This window comes from Calypte anna, chromosome 1 (genome assembly GCF_003957555.1).
Source record: "Calypte anna isolate BGI_N300 chromosome 1, bCalAnn1_v1.p, whole genome shotgun sequence".
Taxonomy (NCBI): Eukaryota; Metazoa; Chordata; class Aves; order Apodiformes; family Trochilidae; genus Calypte; species Calypte anna.
This window is the reverse complement of record NC_044244.1, coordinates 110698484-110719235: the sequence shown is the minus strand read 5'-3', so window position 1 is coordinate 110719235 and position 20752 is coordinate 110698484. Positions and strand designations below refer to the sequence as shown.

Sequence of the window (20752 nt, the reverse complement as noted above, 5' to 3'; positions counted from 1 at the left end):
TAAGTCTCCAGACCTTCTTTCCCACATGCTCTGAAGGTTTAATTCAATGAATAAATGCATTTGAGTGCATCTATTGAAAAGAAAACGCAAAACATAGTGGTATTTTGATTCAAGTCTCTCAGCAATCTGCCTATTAAGCATGTCTGGTTTGCAAGCAATATTGTTCATGTTCTGTGAGCCTTTTGGTTACATGCCAAGATTGGGTAAGTTGCTTAAATCCTCCCCCCCCTCACGTCTCACTCACCCATAAGAAAGGTCCTACCATGTTCCTCTTCCCATTCAACACCTGCTTCTGGGGCAGCCTGCACAGTCTGGCTTTTGGGAGAAACTTGATGGACAGGAACAGGGTTATAGTGCTGTAAACTGGCTTTTAGTAAGGGTATTTCTGCAGACCAAAAGGACTGAAAAGCAAAGAGAGGTATTTCCTTGCTATGTTGCACGTGGTGGCAGCAGTGCAGGAAAGCTGTTTAAAGAAAAGAGATGATGCTGTTCATACAGGTTATTTTTAACAACAGACCCACCCTGACAATAATTCTGATGCCACTGAGTGAAGGGAGAAATGTAATTTTGTGTTTTATTTTAGTGTTGTAAGAGAAGACCCAAATTCTTAACCCAAATTTGCATTTGCATCACAATCTGGTATTAATATATATGAGCATTGTGGGAAAAAAAAAATCTTATTTATAAAAAGCTGGGGGAAATTTTCTCATGAAAGCACTTCAAATATTGTGCCAATAATGCTTTTAAAATGACCAGACCTTTAAATGGCTTTGAAGACTCCTGTTCCTGAAGGAACCTTCCTTTTATCTTTCTTACCAGTTGGTGCCATCTCCATGCTCACAGGCATGTGCACCATACAACAAGGAGAGCACAAGTCTTACCTGCCTCTCCTTATCTGCTTCTGTCTCCATCCCCAGGTAGGCAGTGAGCCATCATCCTCCCCTCTCATGGACTGCCATGCCAGCAGCAGGCATTTTCCCTTCCTGAGGGAACCTGGAGCACCACCTTCACCCATCCTTATCCTCATAGGGGCCTTTTTTTCACCCCAAGAAGCCTCCATGCCTGGGCCACTGAGCTGAAGACCTCCCCTTATGCAATATAATTGCACATACCCGTGAATCTTACTCCCTGTGACTTGCCTCTGTTTCTTCTCAAGTAGAGAGGAGTGGTCAGCCCAAAGGCTGGAGTAACAGACGAGGCTGAAAGCAGAGACCCAGACTACAAAAGCAGTCTCTCAAAAGGCAACTTTTCGGAGGATGAGGGACAGTGGTAACATGGGCCATACCAAGTACAGCTGTTGCTATGTGTTCAAATAGAGCCAGGTCCTTATGCAGAGACTATACCCAAAAGGGCCGCTTTTCACCAAGAGGTCTGGGCATGTGGTGCAGTGGGAGATCCATGCTGGTCGCATGGCAGGGTGCATGATGGAGCTGCTGCTCCCTCCCTCTTCACCTTGCTCATCTCTTTCTGCTCTATTTTCCTGTATTCTATGGCCCTTTCTCAGCTAGACCTGTGACTCACAGCCTTCCCAGAAGACCACAAAGGAGCCTTGCCACTACCTTCAGGGCCCAATGTACAGCCAGCCCTCACCATACCTGCCCCTCTCAGACGACAGCAAGTGAATGGTGGGGTAAGATGCAGAGAATTAACCAAGCCATGGATTTCTCAGCATTGCAGTGGCATCCTGTTCCCTTAGAGCAAGAAGAAACTGCAAACGTACTTGGGGTTTTAACCTTTTCTTGGGTTTGTGTGTGTAGCAACCCATCGTTTGCATTTTTTGTGGCTGCAACCAGCAATGCAGTCCTGTACCTTTACAGGCACCACTTGCAAGCTAAAGAGTTCCTGTCTTGGCTCTGGGGCATTAGATTTTCACTTTGAACTTAAAGTACTGTTAGGAAAGCATGAACTCAAGCAAATTCACCAGAGCTGGAAAGTCAAAATGAATACTTTCAGGTGCAAGACTGAGAGATGAAATCTCCACACCCATAGATAAGGGTTTCTTGTCAGATACATCTCAGCCTAAAAGCCTGAATGGTGGATGGGCTCCAGCCTTGAGGTTAAAGGTATGTGGGAGGGGATGAGTCAAGAAAGAGCATGAAAATGAAGAGTGAAAAGGAAAACATTTTTACTCATGCTGAGAAAGAAAGAGAAACTCAATTTTTTCCTCTTACTGTAAAAAACATTTGTACTTTGCCAGAGGAAGATATCAGAGAGGATAAGTAGAAAGGAAAATTATAAAGGCAACTTGACTCTGTAGAAAGGCAAGTTCCTGCTTGTGCATAAAATTTTGGGACTATGTTTCCATAACCAAACAAATATCCAAGAAAAGAGCTACAGAGGCCTTTTGGGGGACCTATCCAGTAGGTTTGTCCCCATTTATAGAATTAGGCACAGAACAGCACAAAGCAAAGCTGTTGTCCTGTGAGTGCCATCTCAGGAAGTGTTCAGCAGTTAGAGTTGCTCACATCAAGGTTTCATCACCAGTACAGTAACAGGAAGGCAATCAGTTCAGTTTTCTTAAAAAATGAATCATTTAGTCCCTTTTTCAATATGGCTCACTCAGGAATTGCTGAAAACTGAGATGTTGTTGATAGTAAATGATCCCCTTTTTAGAAGAGGCAAATAAATAGTATGGTGTTTGCTCTCACTGACTGGTGGAGAGAACAGGGAACCCAGTGGCTTTAAGTAGAGCTTAAAGCCCTTCTCCTCTTCAAGTAGGAGAAGACTTTTTTCCAGTCCCAGTTTCTTTGCTTATCTGAAAATATCCAAGTGCATGAAAAAAAAATATAATTCTTACAAGAAATATTTTGGTCTTGGAAAATGCAACATTGTCTATTTTAGTGCCTTTAGCAGTGGAATTTATAATCATGTAGTTCTGTATTTATTAAATGTTGGTACTCTCAGAAAAGGTTAAAATATACTTTTTTCACCACCGTACAAGTTATTGCTCACTTGCACAGAAGTTGCTCAGCTACTTCTTCTCAGCCATTGAAATAAAACCAAAATTATGGCACCAAAGTCTGAAGTGTTTTTCTAAGCTTTGACAACTCTGAGAGGGTAATTTCCACCCCCTGTAAGTCTTCTGGGTGAATCACTGGACTGTGCTGAACCATGACCTGTCTTTGGCTCATTTTTGACAACTAAAAGGCAGAGCCAGCCTTCTAATCTTCCATGATACCATTTCTCCAGTTAAATGCTGCATTTGCTCCGTGAGTTAATGTCTTCACTGGTGGGTTGACCATCTGCCATTTGTTCTCCTCTTTAATCTCTTCACAGAAACACATGCCCAGCGAAGGGACCTAGGAAAAAAATTACCAGCTGAGTTACTAGCAAGGTCATTTTTTTGATGTGAAGCATGCAAAAGAGAGCAGTCCTTGAGAATGTTCTAGGAAGAGAGACCATCACATCTTTTCACTTCTGAAATGACTTAAAAAGAGACTGGAGGCCTGTGGGACAATAGCTGAACTTGTGTCACCACCTCACAGTTATACTTGGATCTGATGATCAAAATGTTTTCACTCCTTATGCATCAACAGTAGTAGTAAAATATATCTAAAGACTGAATTCTCTGATTAGTCATACTCAAGTGGAAAACTGGGGTGAAGAATTCTGGCACTGGTTATAAATATATAAATAAATAAAAACCCTTGATGACCAAATCTCAAGTGCCGGCCTCATTTGTGAAGCTGGCAAGAAAATCCTGCTCCCTTTCATTCTGTAGCTCAGCACTGAATTTGTGAACTTAAAATGACTTGAAAAGCACATAGGTTCTTAAAGATGGGCTCACTGAATAGAGATGCAGGCTACACTCACAACACCACGGGGAGGAGAGGGAAGGCTCCTAGCCCTGCTTCTCAAGGAAGTACACTGTTTCCACATGGGGACATTTCCAAATGTGTCCCTTTTTTGGCACTGACTTCAAATGGAAGGTGGATGAAAATCTCTAAAGACTTAGCTGCTGGTCACATACTGTTCACCAAGAGAACATCCTTCTCCTCATCTCCATGCTAATTTGCTAAAACTACATGAGATTCCCTCTGTAATTAATAAGCTAATGTCTCTGGTATTGGCATACAGTTACATGCATGTATCTTTGCATAAGCAGGCCCTTACTAAAAGTATGATGAAATACAAAGAAAGCTTCCTGCTTAAAAAAAAATCTTACCTTTCGTACCACCTGGGCAAAGTCACTGCTGTCTCTGGCAGGGAGCCCTATCAGAGGGCGAGTGAAAGATGCCAAGGAAGAGCCATGGCCCACAATGAGGATGACACCTGATACCCCAGAGAAATCAAAAAAAATCAGTAAGGGAGATGCAGCACTGTCATCATCAGCAGATGTGTATGAGGCTCTTTTGGGGCTGTATAGTTTTGCAGAATGCTTTAATGATGTAGCAGGGTGCATGTGCCTGTCAGAAAAAGTTTGGTGTGCTGTTGCCATGCCATCTTGTAAGAGAAATCATTTGCTAGGGGAAAAGTATATTCTCTTATGCTTGAGCTACATCCTGATGTTAAAAAACAAAGCAAGACTTGCAGTTCAGTATTCTACTGTCTTCTTTTCAATTTTGCTTTTTCAATTCTATCCCATAAATTGCATGGATTTTGACTTAGTGTAGCCCAGGACAAGGACTAACAGTCTACCTTAAGTTCTGTGCAATACCAATACCTCATGTTAAATGTGCCTCTGTTGGCAAATCTCTGCTTGTTCCTGTTACTGGAAGTGTCTGACAATATATGAAGATACGAAACATTTACCATTGCTGGAACAGGCAGTGATGATCTGTTTTATTACCACAGAGCTTCTGCTTACATATTCTTCATAACTTTCTGATGGCACCAGAGAAGAAAGTGGGAAGCTGCCCCTGACAATAAAAGCACAAATATATGATAATCTAGGTGAATATGGGGACACTGTTAGCACTACTGAATGACTACACCAGAAAAAAGGCACTTGGTTAAAAGGATATAGGTTTATCTACTGACCTGGCTTACATACTGCTACCTCAGCATTAGCTTCCCCAGAGTAATTTCCATTGAATCTTACAGCTGAATCTCACAGCTCATAAAGCACCAGATGTAGGAAAAACCATGCTGTAATAAAGCTTGTAGTTCCCATTGGAGATTATTTAAAGTAGAATCCAGGCCTAAGAAAAACTTAAGCTTTGAACAAGGACCATTGCCCAGGGTTGCACTGCAGACTTGCAGAGCAGCCCAGCTCTAAGAGTCCTAACAGAGTTTAAACCAAGGTGAGACACTGGAATATGAATGCTTTCAAGTTTTGGTGCCTCAGTGTTTGTCTCCCTAGTAAACAAATAAAATCAAGCAACAAAAATGGTGGATCTACATTAGCTGGACAAGTGCACAGAAGAGACTTTCACTCCTAGAGTGAAAAAAAAAAAAAAAGTGTTCCCAGGGACATTAATCACAATGCACCACTACTAAGTAACTGAGCACTTCTACTAGACCAGGCAGTTGTCTTTCTATTATATACTGGAGCTCTTCAGTCACTGAATATATATTTTCCAAAAAAAAATTAAGAGCCATATCTTCAAATTGGAGAGCAGAGCAGCCTGGTTTGTAAACAAGATGAGGAGTTAGACTGAATTGGAGGGTTACCATTTCCTGCCCTCGTGTGGCTTGCAAGTTTTCCGAAAAGGAAGCACCTCCTCTGTCCCTGCCTCAGGTTGTGAGGCCCCAGAAAGTCCTTGTTGAGAACAGTACTAATTTCTGAGCAACTCTAAAGAGAATCTGTAGTGGAACAAAGCAATCAGACACCTCTGATTACCGAGAAGTGGGTGTGAGCCGGTATCAAATCCACCTGTGCCCAATCAGGGCAGGCCCCTATTGAGCATGTGCATGACCAGGGGGCCAATAAAAGGTGAGGCTCACACCCACCAAGCAGCTCACTCTTGGGCTAGTCACAAGAGAGGCTGGTAGCTCATCGAGCCATGGTCTGATCTTGCTGGTTTACACTATGTGGGTGATAGACTTAGAGCACAACTCTCAAGTCTATACTGCTACACCTTCTCAGACCTTGAGGCATCGATCCCTGAAGAAAGATTCGTCCTGCTACAAGAACCAGTATCAAGATGTTTGTTTCATGTGCAGGTGCATCCATGTGCTGTGTACATGCACATTCTACATCCGTGCAAGTGTTGCTGTGTCAGAGCAGCAAACAAAGCTCACCCTAGTCACAAGGCAACTGATAGCATATAATTTTCCGAACAGATCACACAGACTTGAATTTGATCAGAATTACCCTTTTTTTGCAACGTTCATAATGGCTCATGATAGCTAAACCCAAGAAAACATACTTCAGGGGAAAATAAAGGTTTTAACAGATAAGGAGCTGTTAAGATGGTACCTGTAACTTGTGTCTATTTTGTAAGATGCCTCTGCCAGTTCTCTCATCGTCATGAAGTCAGGAATTACTTTGCTTGCTTCCCACTTGGTCCATTCAAACAGTCCTGGTTCCACCCTGATTTTGACTTTGTCATCTAGTCTGAGCCCTGCAAGAACATGAAATATTTCTTAAGAACAGAAAGGTACACTCCAAGTGTTACATTCAGGCTGTACATTCCATCTTGTTTCATTCCATCAATGAAAATTAATTACTTATTATGAAACAAAAGAGGTTCATGTTGATTAAATGAAGCCACCATTATAGTCTTGTCTGACTAACACACTACAAATTATTATATTCTTATTGTTGTCATTGTGATAATATTATAATGATAATAATTATTAGTATTTCTAGAACAAGACCTCAGTAATGTTGCAATCTGAATGAACTTCAGATAGGAGATATTTTTACCATTTTTATACAGCAATTTACTCAGTGGTTGTTGGTGGCAAAGGAAATTGTCTGTCCTACAGTGTTAAAAATGGAATTATCTTGTCAAAAGACATTATTAGTCTTAAGAGAAGTTACTGAGTGGCATTAGTTCTCAGAAGAAATGCAGACCCTTCATAATTCTGGTGTAAATATGGTGATGAACTGTGAACCTCTGACAGATGTGTTGGAGGGAATAGGAGAGGAAAAAGAGGAAGAGGGAGAAGGAAAGAAGCTCTGCAATATGATGGAATAAAAAGTGTTTTGGCTTGCAAACATAACTTTTTTCAGGAGAAAGCTGTCTACCCTAATTTCCATGCAAATCCTTCAGAGCACTGGAAGGACTCTTTGCACTGCTTTTTGGCTCAGAATGTTCTCTGGAAGAGGAGAGGTGACGGTGGTGTTCTGATGAGCAGCCACTAATGTTGGATTCAACCAACCTGATGTGAGGTGTCTCTGTTTCATGTAATAACATATAATATATAATTATATGTATTATATATAATATAAGCAGTGAGGACTAGAGTTAATGAGATGGTACTCTCCAGACCATACACACAGCAGCAGGATTATTACTGCCAATCTTATCAGCTAGACAAACCACCCCTTTTCTTCCTTGCTTAAATATAACAACAAATCACCAGAAAGACAGACATATTCTTAATTATTCATCTCAGGTACTTCACAGAATTTTGATGTTTTCAGGAGTCAGAACCACCTGCCTGTTTTTGCTGCCTTACCCTGCAGCACATGTTGGGCTGTCTGTATGCAGCGGAGTGCAGGTGATGAGTACACATTGCTGACTGTCACCTCCTGGTCCAGCAGAGCTTCCCCTGGATGGGAACAAAGTGAATTGTTCTTGTCTAAGCCATGACAGATGAGAAACTACTACAAAACACTTTCTGCAAAAAGACACTTGCAGCTTTCAGTTTCATTGGTCTGGGATACATTGACAATTCCTTTTTTTTATTTTTTTTCATTCTCTCCACCGATTAAGTTCACTAAAAAACTCGTTCTGGTTGCAACAGCAAGTTTAAAATGGGTGTTGGGAAGATGATTGCAAAAAATTCACTCCAAATCTGACAACAGTAGTTAGGCATTTGACTGTGTCCATATTTCTGAGTCATCAGAAACCAACATTTGCACCAGACCTGCATGGGCACAGTCAGGCACATTTGCTCAGGGAGCAAAACCAATTTCATCTGGTGGGTGAATTTGAGTCAGACTAACCCACACCAAATAGCTATCAGGTTTATGTAATGAGGTGACCACACACCTCTGGCTGGCACCCTCACTTCTCACTGCTTATTCAGTGACAACTGCGTAAGAAGTTTGGCTCTTGCAGACATGTAGCCAGGAACAGGTAGTGTTGGAGCTTCTTTTTTTTAACTTACTTTGTCAGTAACTGATAGATTCAGTCTCAGAGATGCATAATCAGCTCCAGTCTCTCTTTGGCTACTTGACTTTTGATTATTTAATGATTTTACTATTATTTACTATTACTATCTTGCAGTGGTTGTCCATAGAGAAATGTTACCACAATGAATTATACAATGAGTGCTGCTAGGAAGTTTTTCTACAGCAAAGCCAGCATGAACTTGTGTAGATTATGAATGCCTGATTCCCAAACCTTTGCATTTGCAGTAGCATATTATCCAGCTTACCTATAAGCCTTGATTGGAAAATACCACAGCAAGATAAAGGAGGGTCACATTCAAATTGCTTCACACTGTCTTTCCGCTTCGGCAGGGTGGAAGGGAAGTTCAGATCTGGTCTGCAGTATTTTCCTGAAAGAAGGGAGTACATTTTACCATGATGCAAGGCAGACAGCAGATGAATGCACAGGGGTCATGTTTATTATGCTGACTTTTTTTTCCTGAGTGGTTGTATGGCTGTTTCTGAAAGGTCAGCCCAGAGTGACATCTTGACTGGCCTATGAAATTGATCAAGGCCCACTCTGTGGCCACAAGGGCAAATGATGAAGACAGACATCTGTCCAAGGATGCCTCTCTTCCCTCCACCTCAGGCACTCACACTGTCTGTTCACTGGGGATTTACTATGTTTTATGATCTCCTCTAATGTCACCTGAAAACCACGTGGACAAGGGAGAACTGCCATCATCTCACGCCAAAAAGACAGCTAATAACCAAGCAGTTTGGGGTATCATGGAGTGGTGTCTGAACTCAGATGCCTGCAGGATTATTTTGGTACTACAGACATCAGCAGTGTCTCACGGATGGAAAAACATGATGGCTGCTATTACCTTCAAGAGATCCCCTTTTAAGGTCACATCACTGGCTTGGGAAATCACCTGTCCTAACAAACTCTTCCACAAGTGAAGGAGCAAATGGGGGTAGGTGGGAGGGAGGAGAGAGAGAACAGGAAATCATGAGTGGGCTCTGTTGGAGTCAAACTGAACAAAAACCTACTATGCAACAATATTTTTTTACCATTGCCAAAATGACAAAAACCGACATTGACACTTGAGAAAAATGAAACTGAGGAATTGATTATGCAGCCAGAAGTAACTACCCTCATTATTGTCACGGTTTAAAACTGGCCCAGCAATTAAACCAAGTAACAGATGCTCTCTATTAATCTCTCTCTCCTCCTTGATAAAGAAAGGAGACAGAATAAGGGAGAGAGAGGTGTTTGCAGCTGTAGCAGCAGCAGGGCTCGCTTTCTGAGCAGCAGCAGTGTCTAATGTGGATTTTACACACAATGTAGAAGACCTCCAGAATAACACAGAAGACTTTCATCATGAAGGTCTCCCTTCTAAAATCTCATGTTCTTGTTCTCCTTCTTCCTCCTGATATGTATCTTTATTCTGGGTTAATTTTCTTCACTTCAAAACACACTTTTTTTGAGAGAGGAACAAAATATTCAGCTTTTAATTTCAGACAGTGCTGACATCTCATTTCCACCATGGTTTTCTCTGGCTCCTCTTCCCTAGGTTTCACTTGTGAAGTACAGTGATGCATGCGTAGAAAGGTAGAAGGGTCAGAAAATCATGACCTTGTTCAATGAATCTTATCTTTGGTACATCCATTGGTGAGACATATTCATCAGTATCACAAGAACTTTGCAAAACAAGCAGAGTTTATCCAACATAAACATGAAGTACTTTAGGGTGTTATGAAATACTGACTACATGCAGAGTAAAGCAATGCTTTATCTGACTTGCAGTGTTACTCATCTGTGTCAGTGTTGACATTTACATATCAGAGATTGAATGTCTTTTACAAATTACTGGGGTTAATTTGTTTTGGTTCTGATTTACTAAGATTCTCCAACTATCTTACTCACCATCTGCAGTCAGGCACTGTTGAAGCCAAGATTTGCCAAAGACTTGGTCAATTCTTTCCCCATGGCGAATCACCAGCACTCCTCTTCTCAGGGAAGTATTCTGAGACAGCTGGGTAAAAAGGGCTTTCATTATGATACTATATATAATCTGCACAAAAAGTCTGGATTCCTGGATGCTGCCTGACAGAGGAAGGAACAGTGGACCTGTCCTGAAAGGTTTACAACAAGCGCAGAAGGGGAGAGACAAGGGCTGATATAATAGATTCCTATTGGTAGGGCAATAGTAAGCTTGACTGGCTCTCCACTGAAGACAAATGAAAGAGATCAGTGACCTTCACTGGCTACAGCTTAGGTTTTAACTCTGTGTTTATACCAGGGAATGGTGTATATGCATATATATTTGTATATACATACATATGCATTACAACATAACATGAAAATGTGAGGGAGAAAAATTAAGATACTATTAGATTTACTACATGTTTTTAATTAATATTTTATTTGTGCAAACACACGACAATGATAGAAACAGAAAAAGAAAGCAACTACCTGAAAAGAAAATACATTGGTTGCACTCCTTGATGTGCTAGCATTTTGGACTTCTCTATGCAGCTTTACATTAGATTCATTTTCAGTTTGGGTGAGGAATCTTGAAGCTGTTGCAAAAACATATTCCCTGTAGAAAAAAAACAGAAGCAGCACACACACAAACATATGGGCACACATACGAATAGAATAGGTTTTTAAGTCATTATTTCATCTACAGAGACACATAAGTTGGAGTTCATATCCTATTCAATTTTTTTTCTCACTTGAAATCCACTTCATCACTTTATTATTGATTTAGAATTTTCCCAGTAAAAATGAAGATAAAATAATATGAACTGATGGCATATATTTGGTGTAGCCCAAGAAGGTCAGATCTTCAGACAGGAAATGATACCTGATTGCCTCCTCTCTGTCTCTGAGGTCTCAGCAAGAAGTGCACCTACACCTCTCTGCTTAGAAAAATCGACTCTAATCTACAAGTAGCATCAGCCATGTTGTCAGCTGCAGAGCAAAATGCAGGAAACCAGCAGATGCCTGCTGATACAGGGTTATCAACAAGATGAGGGTGGTGGGCTCGAAGTGGTAGAATAACCTTTGTATGGTTTTATTTCAAGTGAACTTTGCCAGGTCTTGTAATTAGAAAAAAGGAGAAAGTAGTGAGCCAGGCTGACAGCTCAGTCTATCTGGCAGAACGTGGTCTTTTAAAATTAATTAGGATGTTCAGGTTGTTCAAGAGCAAACAGAGGTCATCCCTTGAGCAGCTGAATTAATGAACTCTGGGTGCCTGGGGGCCTGTGTCATTTCTCCCAGAAGTCTCAGCATCCCACCCAGACTCCCAGAACACCTCTCTCCTCCTCCCACACTGTCTCCAGTTCCCCCCTGGCAGCCCACAGCTACACCACGAGGAGGAACACTGCCACAACTCCCCAGCAGGATAAGTGGCTGACACATAGAAACACTTATGACATGACAGCCCACCTTACCTGTGCTTAACCCATGTGTCTGACTCATTGGCTCTCTCAGTGTAGTTTTCAGGAAGAAAGCCCCTGCAACCGGTCCGATGCGAGGTCCCGATCACCCATCCCTCACTGACGTTAGACTGCTGTGTTGGGTCAACGTAGATGAGGTCCCCAGCCTTGATCATGAGTTCATCAATGTTCTGGGGCTTGTACTGGAAGAGAGCCCGCAGGGTCTGGGGGCCACCACACAGCAGGGTCAGGCTGCTGCCCAGAGCCTACTGCTGCACATCCCACAGCAGTTCAGGGGATGCTTCTTTGACTCTACCTGACACAGTGACCAGTACTTTTTTTCCACCCTGCATAGTGCTTTTTCATGGCACTTCAGCAGAGAAAAAGAACACCACCACATTTGCAGCATATGTAAAAATAGGCCCCCGATTTTCATGAAAATACTTCTTTCCTTTAGCTAGTACAGACTTATTTAAAAGCGAACATAGCAAAAGCATTAGCAGGTATTTGTATCATCACTTGCAGCTCTCCTCAGAGTGACCAGAATGACATGTGACAAAGCAATATACTGATATCATTAAAAAACATTGATCACGCCATAGTTTAAATTTGGAAATGAGATCTAGAAAAATGTTTACTGGTTTTAATTAAGAATCTCTTGAGCAGAAAATCATCAGCGAGCCCTGTGCCCTGCTCACTGCTCCCTCAGTATTTTATCTATTCTGTTTTCATCATGCCTGGAGTGATAGAGAAAACTAATTTTGCTGAATGGAATTTTGCTAAGCTGTGAAATCCTAGGAAGTATTCAAGGATCATAATTTTCTGTCTCTGTTATTTTCTCATGTCATGGTAGGATTAGTTTTTTTCTAATGGAGTTTGGAACTAGACCTTACTGACATGCAGTTCAAGCAGCCTACCATAAAGGTATCTTCTACTGATTCATGAGCACAGCTTTTCAACCCAAAGAGGTTGAAAAAAAAGCACCATGTTTTTTTAAACACTGTACAGTACCCCACACTGATTTTCTTCATGAAAAAAAAGGCAAGTTGATTGTAGTAAACAGTCTGACCATGGGCTCAGGAAATCAAATAAATCTGATTGCAGTACCTGGTAATGAACAAAACGCATGTCCCTTGAGTAGAGAGCAGCCACCCACTGACAGGTCTCCTTTGGATTGATGCATTTGGCCAATTGTTCCAAAGTCTTCTGATGGTGAGGATAAAACTTGTGAGCCAAGGTAAGGTGGAACTGCTTTAGATAGGGCTTCACATGACAATCTAGCAATGAAAAAATCATGTCACAATGCACAAGCAAAGGTCATTTAAAGCTCTTCTCCTTGCTTCATCCTACGTACTTTGCATGATGTAGATACTACTATCATAGTAGTTAGAGTAGATAATACTCTTGCTGGATAATGGTTTTATAGGATGTCATGGTTCTAATCATGCCTAGATCATTCACAAATCTGGACTGGATTTGCTCCCTGACTTCATCTGGGAGAAAAAAATGAACAAATGAACAGGGCTTGAAGTCCTTTCCCAGGATGAGATGTGTTGAACTTGTTTCTCCCAGACAAAGCTAACTCTGGGCCTGTGTCCTTTTGGTTGCCACTGGTGATACAATTTCCCTTGGGTGCAGGGACTGAGACCTACTGCTGAGGGATGCAGTCAAGCTATAGGATGGACCATAGCACCATGGGGATAGAGATGTGGAAGCAGGAAGTTTATACCCCTGCCCATCTTGGACATCCTGACTGACAGCATACCCAAGTTACATAGGCAATCACTTTAGCTTCTAGACAAAAGCTCTATGTCTTCAAAATCAAAACCATGTTGCTTTCAAATCTGTAGAAGGAGAGGGTGCACGCTGTCAGTAAAATATTATCTAAACTTCCCAGAGATGTTTCCAGTACCAAGCCTAAACTTTTGTGCTACGGTTCACCCCTTTTCCCTCTGTCTTACCTGCCAGGGCTGAAGCCTCGGATGAGAATGCCAGAGCAAACTCTTTGAGAATACTTCCATGACTGTCATCAATGAAGAAGCCAAGGTAGCTGGTGGATGCATGTAGTGACAGAGAAATGGATGGTGGAAAGCACGGGGAGAAGCTGTCACCAACTCGCTTTAAAGTGTCATACAAAAATTCTACTTTCTGGTCTTCACACTGAAAGAAAACAGAGGAGGAGAAGGCTTTACACACCAGCTCAACAGCCATCACTGGAGTATGTGTTACACAGCATTACCAGAAATTCTTGTGGGCATTTGACTTCCTGAGAAAGATGGTGCACCTGGGAATTTGCCTGAAATTCCTGGTATTAAAATTATTAACACTGCAGTTAGATCAGCACAGCATCTGGGTGCTAAAAGGGGTCATGGAGACTACTCCCAGGAGATTTATCTAGCCTGGGTAGGAAAGAACAAAAAGTCTTTACTGTCTGACAAAGGTGCAGTAACTTGTCTGAAATGAGGCAGGGATCATGATTTCCCTCTTTTAAGTAAGAATTTGTGTTATTGCTATCCTACACCCCTTAACTGAAATTGCTCCTGCTAAAACTTCCAAATCTCAGATGCCGAGCAATGAACCTAACAAAATTCATAAGGCATCTTTTTCGATATGCTCCTTAATGCTCTAATCACAGCAAACTAAAGGACTGTGCAGAACTTGTATATGAAATAGAGTTCCACAAAAAAGGGGCAGGCCTTTAAACTTGACACTTTTCAAGACCATGGCATTTGTTATTAATTGATGATTTTCGTTCTCTCTAATTGTGACTCATGGCCACAGATTATCATTTTGTATTTTGCAGCAACCTACTCTTATTCTCACGGTCTGTCCTTAGTGGCATGGCTTAATGTAGAAGTATGGTTAGCAGAATAAGGTTTCAGTGAATATCAGCTGCAGCCCATGCTCTTGCGCTGCACCATCGATATATGAAAATAGGATTCCAGATGGCTCTGGGTTGTTTTGGGTTGATGTGGTGCCAGTTTTGGTAGTGGGAGAGGGACCCCAGCTGTGGGTCTTGTGAGAAGCTGCTGAAAGCTCCTCCAGCTCCAAAATGTCCATCTCCACCTCTGGCTGGAACAGAAATACCAAGGCTGGTGAAGAAGGAGAGGGAGAAGGTGCCTGAGGAGAGGTTCTCCTACATCTTGTGGTGAGACAGCAGACTGTCATCCTGCAACCCATGGAGCACAGTAGAGCAGCCCGTGTAGGATCATGATGGACCTGCAGCCCACGAAGGAAAATGGTGGAGCAGAAGTGGACCTGCAGCCATGGAAGGCCCTGTGCCAGGGGAAGTGGTTCTGCCCGCAGCAGACCATGACTCTGGCCCAGGGAAGAAGAGGGGGGTGGGGTAAGGTATTTAAGCTCTGGCTTTTGTTTTCTCTAAGACCTGTTTTGATTGGATTAATGCTAAATCAGACTGATTCTTCCCCCAGATTGAGTCTGTTTTACCCATGAGGTTGGAGTGAGGAAAGAAACAGCCTCTGTGACCTGTGATAGGATCAGACAGAATGGATGGAAGCTGAGCCAAGGGAGGTTTAGGCTGGGTGTTAGGAAACATTTTTTCACTGAGAGGGTTGTCAAGCATTGGAATTGCCCAGGACAGTGGTGGAGTCACCATCCCTGGAGGTATTTAAAAGGTGTTTGGAGCTGGTTCTTAAGGACATGGTTTTAGTAGTTAGATTATGGTGTTGGTCAAAGTTTGGACTGGATGATCTTGGAGGTCTCTTCCAACCTAAAACATTTTGTGACAAATTCTGTGATATATCACCAAGGAGAACTTCTGGTGTAAGACAATAACAGGTGGCCCAGTTTTGGCAGGAGTGTATATTTGACCCTTGCTCATCTTTTATGCCTTACTGTGAAGAAATCGCAAAGAGTGATGTGAGGAAAAACCTCATGCGCTCTGTTCTTCCCACACTGGCGCTTGCTCTCCTTCCAAAACTCTTCCAGGTGGTTATGCAAGCAGCCGGTGGGACACAAGTAAAGTGCATACTCCTGAGGGATGGGGTCGTCCAAAGAGGGATCATTGCAGTGAGAATGCAACCTGAAATTAAAAAAAATATCACAGAAGAAATAAAAGAGTGCTATTCTCTTACGAATGAAAACCTAGGATAAAATCTCTTCACAAATTTTTTTCTGAAGTACTAATGAGAATACTTTGGGAGGTTTTTTGCTTTTTTTTTTTTTTTTTATGTGTGTGCTTTACATTTTATGAAGTGCCTTCAGTTCTTTTCTATGTCTGTAAATGAAAGACAAAAAAATTTTTTTAGGTTTTTTTAATCATTATTTTCCCCCTCCTTGTCAAGACTGGAAACAGAGGACTGGAGAAGAAAAATGAAGAAATGGGTAGAAGATTATAAAGAATGGTAAAATGGAAACTTGCAGTCCATGTGATGATATTCTTCACCTTACTCTTTGCATGCTGTTAGGAATGACAAAAAAATACCCAAACAATAAATTCACAACAAAACCCAGAAGAAAGTATAAGGAAAACCAGGATTTAATTTGAAAGTGGCTTAAAACAAAGAAGCCAGCTATCAACATATGAATAACATCTGAATACTCTGTGAGAATCTTGATCTAGAGGGGAAAAAATGTAGGAATCAAGACTAGCAAGTGATTTTGACCCTGATGATACCTCCTGCTGACCATCAACCTCTCAGATTATTTTACAAAGAGCCTTCTATCAAAGGAAGAAGATGGGCTGTTTGGCTTCAGACTTTGCTATTTAATCCCACAGTGTTATTTTCCTCCTTTCCTTCTAGATGGATTTTTCTTTTTCATTTACCCTGAACTTTCTGCAAATAATCTCACTTCCCAGAACAAATAGAAATACAATTATTTATTTCTCCGTGTGAACAAAAATGGAAAAAAAACCCCAAACCTAACTCAAATGCAAGGATTTTAATGACAGCTAACTTCAAATTCAGTGACAAAATCAGCATGTAAACAACAATTTTTAGTCAGGTTTAATGTGAAATTATTCCTTAGAAATCACAGATACTTACCATTTTGTAGCATCTTCTATTGTCTTTTGTCCAGTAGCAGCCAAGGCTTTTTGCCTAGAAAAAAACAAAATGGATTAATCAGAATAGATATAATGAAAAGTAAACCCCTGAAAGCAAAAAATGGACTGGTGCTGTGGTCATGAAGTCTATATTCCAGAACAGACAGGACCTCCAACAAATTCAGCTAACTATTGACATTCTTGAAGCCACCCCAAATACTTTTTCCACTGCAAGACTTTAATTCTTCACCACAGGATGTCCTCTTTTGTGTTCTGCAGGTGTTTCCTTAGAAGCTTTACTGACTTTTTTAAGAGTGGGGTAAGCCATGCACTGTAAGAACTAATAGGTAATCTTCTGGTTCAAGATTTCAGGCCCAAGTCCATACATACAAACAATGCAAAATTTACTTACATTGGGGTATGAAAATCAGTACTAAGGATGTCTCACAGGCCAGCAGAGAGACAGATCTAAATCATCAGTTCAGTCCAAGATGATGGAGAATATTTCCCATTTCTCTCTGTTAATGCAACTATTGTTCTCTGGGACTGAATTTGATTAACATTTCCTTTTTCAATAGACTTTTCAAAATGCCAACTATGTACTTCATATGAGCAAGTCTTTGTGACTAATTAGCAGGTGATGGGTGAAAGCAGGATTCCCCAGGATTTAAGCAGCATCTGCACCCAGGAACCCCTGTAGCCCACCTACAGAGTTCTCAGAAAAGATGTGAAGGGTACGTAGAGACACTGGACATAGGGAAAAATCTGCTAAATCATTTGGCATCTGCCCATCTCTTTCCTCCTCTCTTGATGCCATCCTTTCTTGCCAATGGGTCCTGAAGGCATTGATTCATTTACTGATTCATTCATTGATTCCTTCCTCCCATTTTTATCCTCCATCCATTCCTGTGACACCTGAGCGTGCACCAGCAGTGCAATGAGTGCCTTAAACAGAAGGACTCAGGTTTGTTCTTGGTGCTTCCTCCTAGCATTCTGTCTTCTCTCTAGTGCAAACCCCACATATGGGCTTATTAAAAACATTTAAATGTGCTTATGTGTATGTGCAACCATGTCTGCCTCTTAGGAACTCAGCATGGATGAAGGCTAAAGTGAGGCTTTCCACTCAAGCTTTGCCATCTACCTTTCTTCTCCATAAAGAAAATTAACTACCATGAACAAATCAATGCAAAACCATGGGCTATCTGGTTGAAAGCTAACCTGTGTCCTCTGTGACTGAAAGCCACGCATTTTCTTTCCACACCTCTGATGGCTCCCCCTTCTCCATTACATCAAAGACAACCAACCAGTGTTTTTGTTGTTCCCCCCATGCTGTATCCTGTTGAAATGTCAGTGCCTGCTGCTGCTCAGCCAGTGATGCACACTTTGTCAGTGACTTGTAACACCTCAAAGTGAGTGTTCTACTGCTTTGTGCCAAACTGCTCCTCCCACTAGGACAGAAGCTCTGTTCAAACAGCCCTGAAACCAAATGGAGCTTGACTTCAGCTGTTCCTTACCACGGGGGCTGCAAAACTGTGAATGTAGTAAGTCAAGCAAGACCTGAGACCACAGACTGTCATACAGATCAGTGCTGTTTCCTTGCTCCCTTGTGCTCCTCTCTGTGGCTGTTCCCACATCTTGTCTCATCCATACACCTTGGCTGTAGGGTGCTTCCCAGCAGGGTTTGTAGAGCACTGAGCATCAGGAGAGCATTAGGCTGTGACTACACGGTCTATGCTACCAGGGTGATCAGTGACCCCCAGAAGATAATGCATAGAATGAATTCTGTATATACTGATTTCTCTCATATAAAGAGTAGGAGTAAGTATTGAAAATGTTTTAAAAATAGGTCTTGGCAGCAGAATAAACTGGCTCTTTCCTAAAGCAAAAACTGCCAACACAACTCAGTTCTCTGTAAGGATGAAGGGAGCCTTGTTTTGTTCATCTGATTCTAAGCTCGATTCTCACGTATTTGGTTTTTGTTCTTTGGAGAATGTTTCTTTGTTATGCCACTTCTACGTTATGAAAGATTTTGTCATATTTCCACCAGCCTCATTTTTCTCAGGCCAGGACATCTTGAAAAAACGACTTTTCACTGCTTTCATTTATGGTTCAGTCCAGGAACTACAGGCATCTAAAAAGTTTTATAAGAATGTAATCAAATTTTTGAGGGTCTTCAAGTCAATAAAAGCAAATATTGGTTTTTTTAAAGTGCTTTTGGACATTTGGTGATTTTATGTCTGTTTGCACAGTACATCTGCCACTGCTTCTTGATTTTGACCCATGAAGGAGAAAGACATTTCAGTAACAACAGGAAGTGATTTGAAGGGGATGTAAAGAATCATAGAATCATATCATAGAATGGTTTGCGTTAGGAGTGACCTTAAAGATCATCTAGTTCCAAACTCCCTGCAGGTACTGGAAGGTCTGAAGCCTGAGCAACCCCAGCTCTCTCAGCCCTCATAGGAGAGGTGCTCCATCCCTCTGATTATCTTAATGGCGCCCGTCTGGACGCGTTCATACAAGACAAAAAGCTAAAAACCTAACCATTACTTTGAGGAGACCCAACTTATAGCATTCCTAGAGAAATTATGATCCAGGTTTTCAGCTGCACAGATAAAATAAATGGGAACAAGGGACCTGAGGTTTCCTTGTAAGCTGTGTGCGTTGTGTGTAAAGTTCATATGCTAAACACTGCTATTCCTAAAAAAGGAGCATGGCACACATGAATGTAGCTTTTTCAGCTTGCTTTGTTTTCGATCAAAAGGAAGACATATTGCTCTCCTTTCTGAAATATTCCTATGAGGTGCTCTTTAACATTTAAATGAAAAATATTATTTTGAACAGTTTGAGCTGAAGTGTCCACACCTGCCCTTCAGAATTTGGAAAATCCTTCCCAAAAATTCCCCGATAACCAGAGAAATGTTTGGGGAAAGAGTGACCACTACGTTTCATTTTATTAAGAGTTACTCTCTCATCCAATGGGGTTGCCAAGAAGAGTTCCTCATTCTTTGCTATTACGTTTTCCAGGTAGGAGGTGTTTTTGGAAAAAGATCCTGATTCAAGACAAAAAGAAAAATTGACAAGCTTATGTGGCATCTTGTTAAAGAAAGCTTACTATTTTAAAAGAGTTTCCAGTTAAAAAAGGTGGCAGGAGATCTTTACCAGGCCTTTGGAGAGATGCTACATCCACACCTACCTCTCTTAGACTAACAGTGATAAGCAGAAAAAATGAAAGCTATATCCCAAGGGCAAACTATGGATGTCAGCCTCATAACTCATTGGGAAACTTCTCAATCTGAAGACTTGGAAGTGCGTGTGCTATATACAGGATTTATAAAAACAGATACAGTCCAGGTTGTTCTTGCAATATGAGCGATACACACTGCTCTACAAAAAATTCCAAACAAGACAGGTCTGATCCCTGTATAGGGATATCACCCCCCAGGAAAAAACATTCTCTTGATTAAAAAAAAAGGCAAGCTGCCTGCTGTCAGGATCTTATGAGAAATACTTCTTTTTTCTTAAATACCTCTCCCTGTGCAAAGGCAGCCAAACACGTTACTCACGCGGTATGAGCAGGGAATCCTTTGGTAAGGAGGGACTCGAGGAGTCCAGAGGGGCTCTTGCTCCTGTGCTTGTTGGACACCTTTGCATACAGCTGTGCCTCAGCCACTGCCATCTCCTCCACTCTTCCCCTCACCGTGGGCTGAGTGCTGACAGAAACTGGGAGGTGGGAGGAGGCTGGAAGGGAGGGAGGAAGGAAGAAAGTGTGAGGCAGAGAAAAAGAAAAGAGGCAGCTAGAATAAAAAAACCTCAAACCTCTTGTGATCTTTGCTGACAAAAGCTGACATCCTGTTTTCGTAGCATCAGCATCTCTGAGTTTTTGTTTTACAGTGGCTAAAAAAGAGTTATCTGCAGATTTTTCCCATCCATCCCAGCAGAACAACAGTGGTAGTCCAAAGGTAAATATCACGGTCAGGATGGACTTGCTGAAGGGACTGAGATGGGATCTTTTAGACTTTTGTTTTAAATTGTCTTCTGAATCCAACAAATCCTTGTGAGCTTCTACTTCAGCATGGGAGAGGCAAGCAAGG

At 41.6% G+C, this 20752-nt stretch overlaps 1 protein-coding gene across 2 annotated transcripts; it reads right to left on the bottom strand.

Annotated features, from left to right (window-relative positions):
• Positions 1 to 3161: 3161 nt before the first annotated feature.
• Positions 3162 to 20337, bottom strand: UBASH3A (ubiquitin associated and SH3 domain containing A). 2 transcript variants are annotated; one of them, XM_030461116.1, is made up of 14 exons: positions 20225 to 20337; positions 16660 to 16713; positions 15509 to 15695; positions 13615 to 13813; positions 12761 to 12930; positions 11669 to 11877; positions 10686 to 10812; positions 10137 to 10245; positions 8494 to 8616; positions 7570 to 7662; positions 6362 to 6506; positions 4753 to 4859; positions 4166 to 4272; positions 3162 to 3299 (listed from the first exon to the last, which is right to left on the bottom strand). In XM_030461116.1, exons 1-14 carry the CDS (start codon positions 20335 to 20337, stop codon positions 3162 to 3164), a joined length of 1881 nt encoding a protein of 626 aa, XP_030316976.1. The 2 variants fall into 2 exon arrangements, with proteins under 2 accessions (XP_030316976.1, XP_008495438.2); XM_008497216.2 differs by having other exon boundaries at positions 10137 to 10236.
• Positions 20338 to 20752: the final 415 nt, after the last annotated feature.

Coding starts and splice junctions, on each gene's coding strand:
- UBASH3A (XM_030461116.1), bottom strand. CDS start 20,337: ATGGCAGTGGCTGAGGCACAGCTGTATGCAAAGGTGTCCAACAAGCAC. Junction 16,714..20,224: donor GGATTCCCTGCTCATACCGC/GTGAGTAACGTG, acceptor GTTTTTTTCTAG/GCAAAAAGCCTTGGCTGCTA. Junction 15,696..16,659: donor ATAGAAGATGCTACAAAATG/GTAAGTATCTGT, acceptor TTTTAATTTCAG/GTTGCATTCTCACTGCAATG.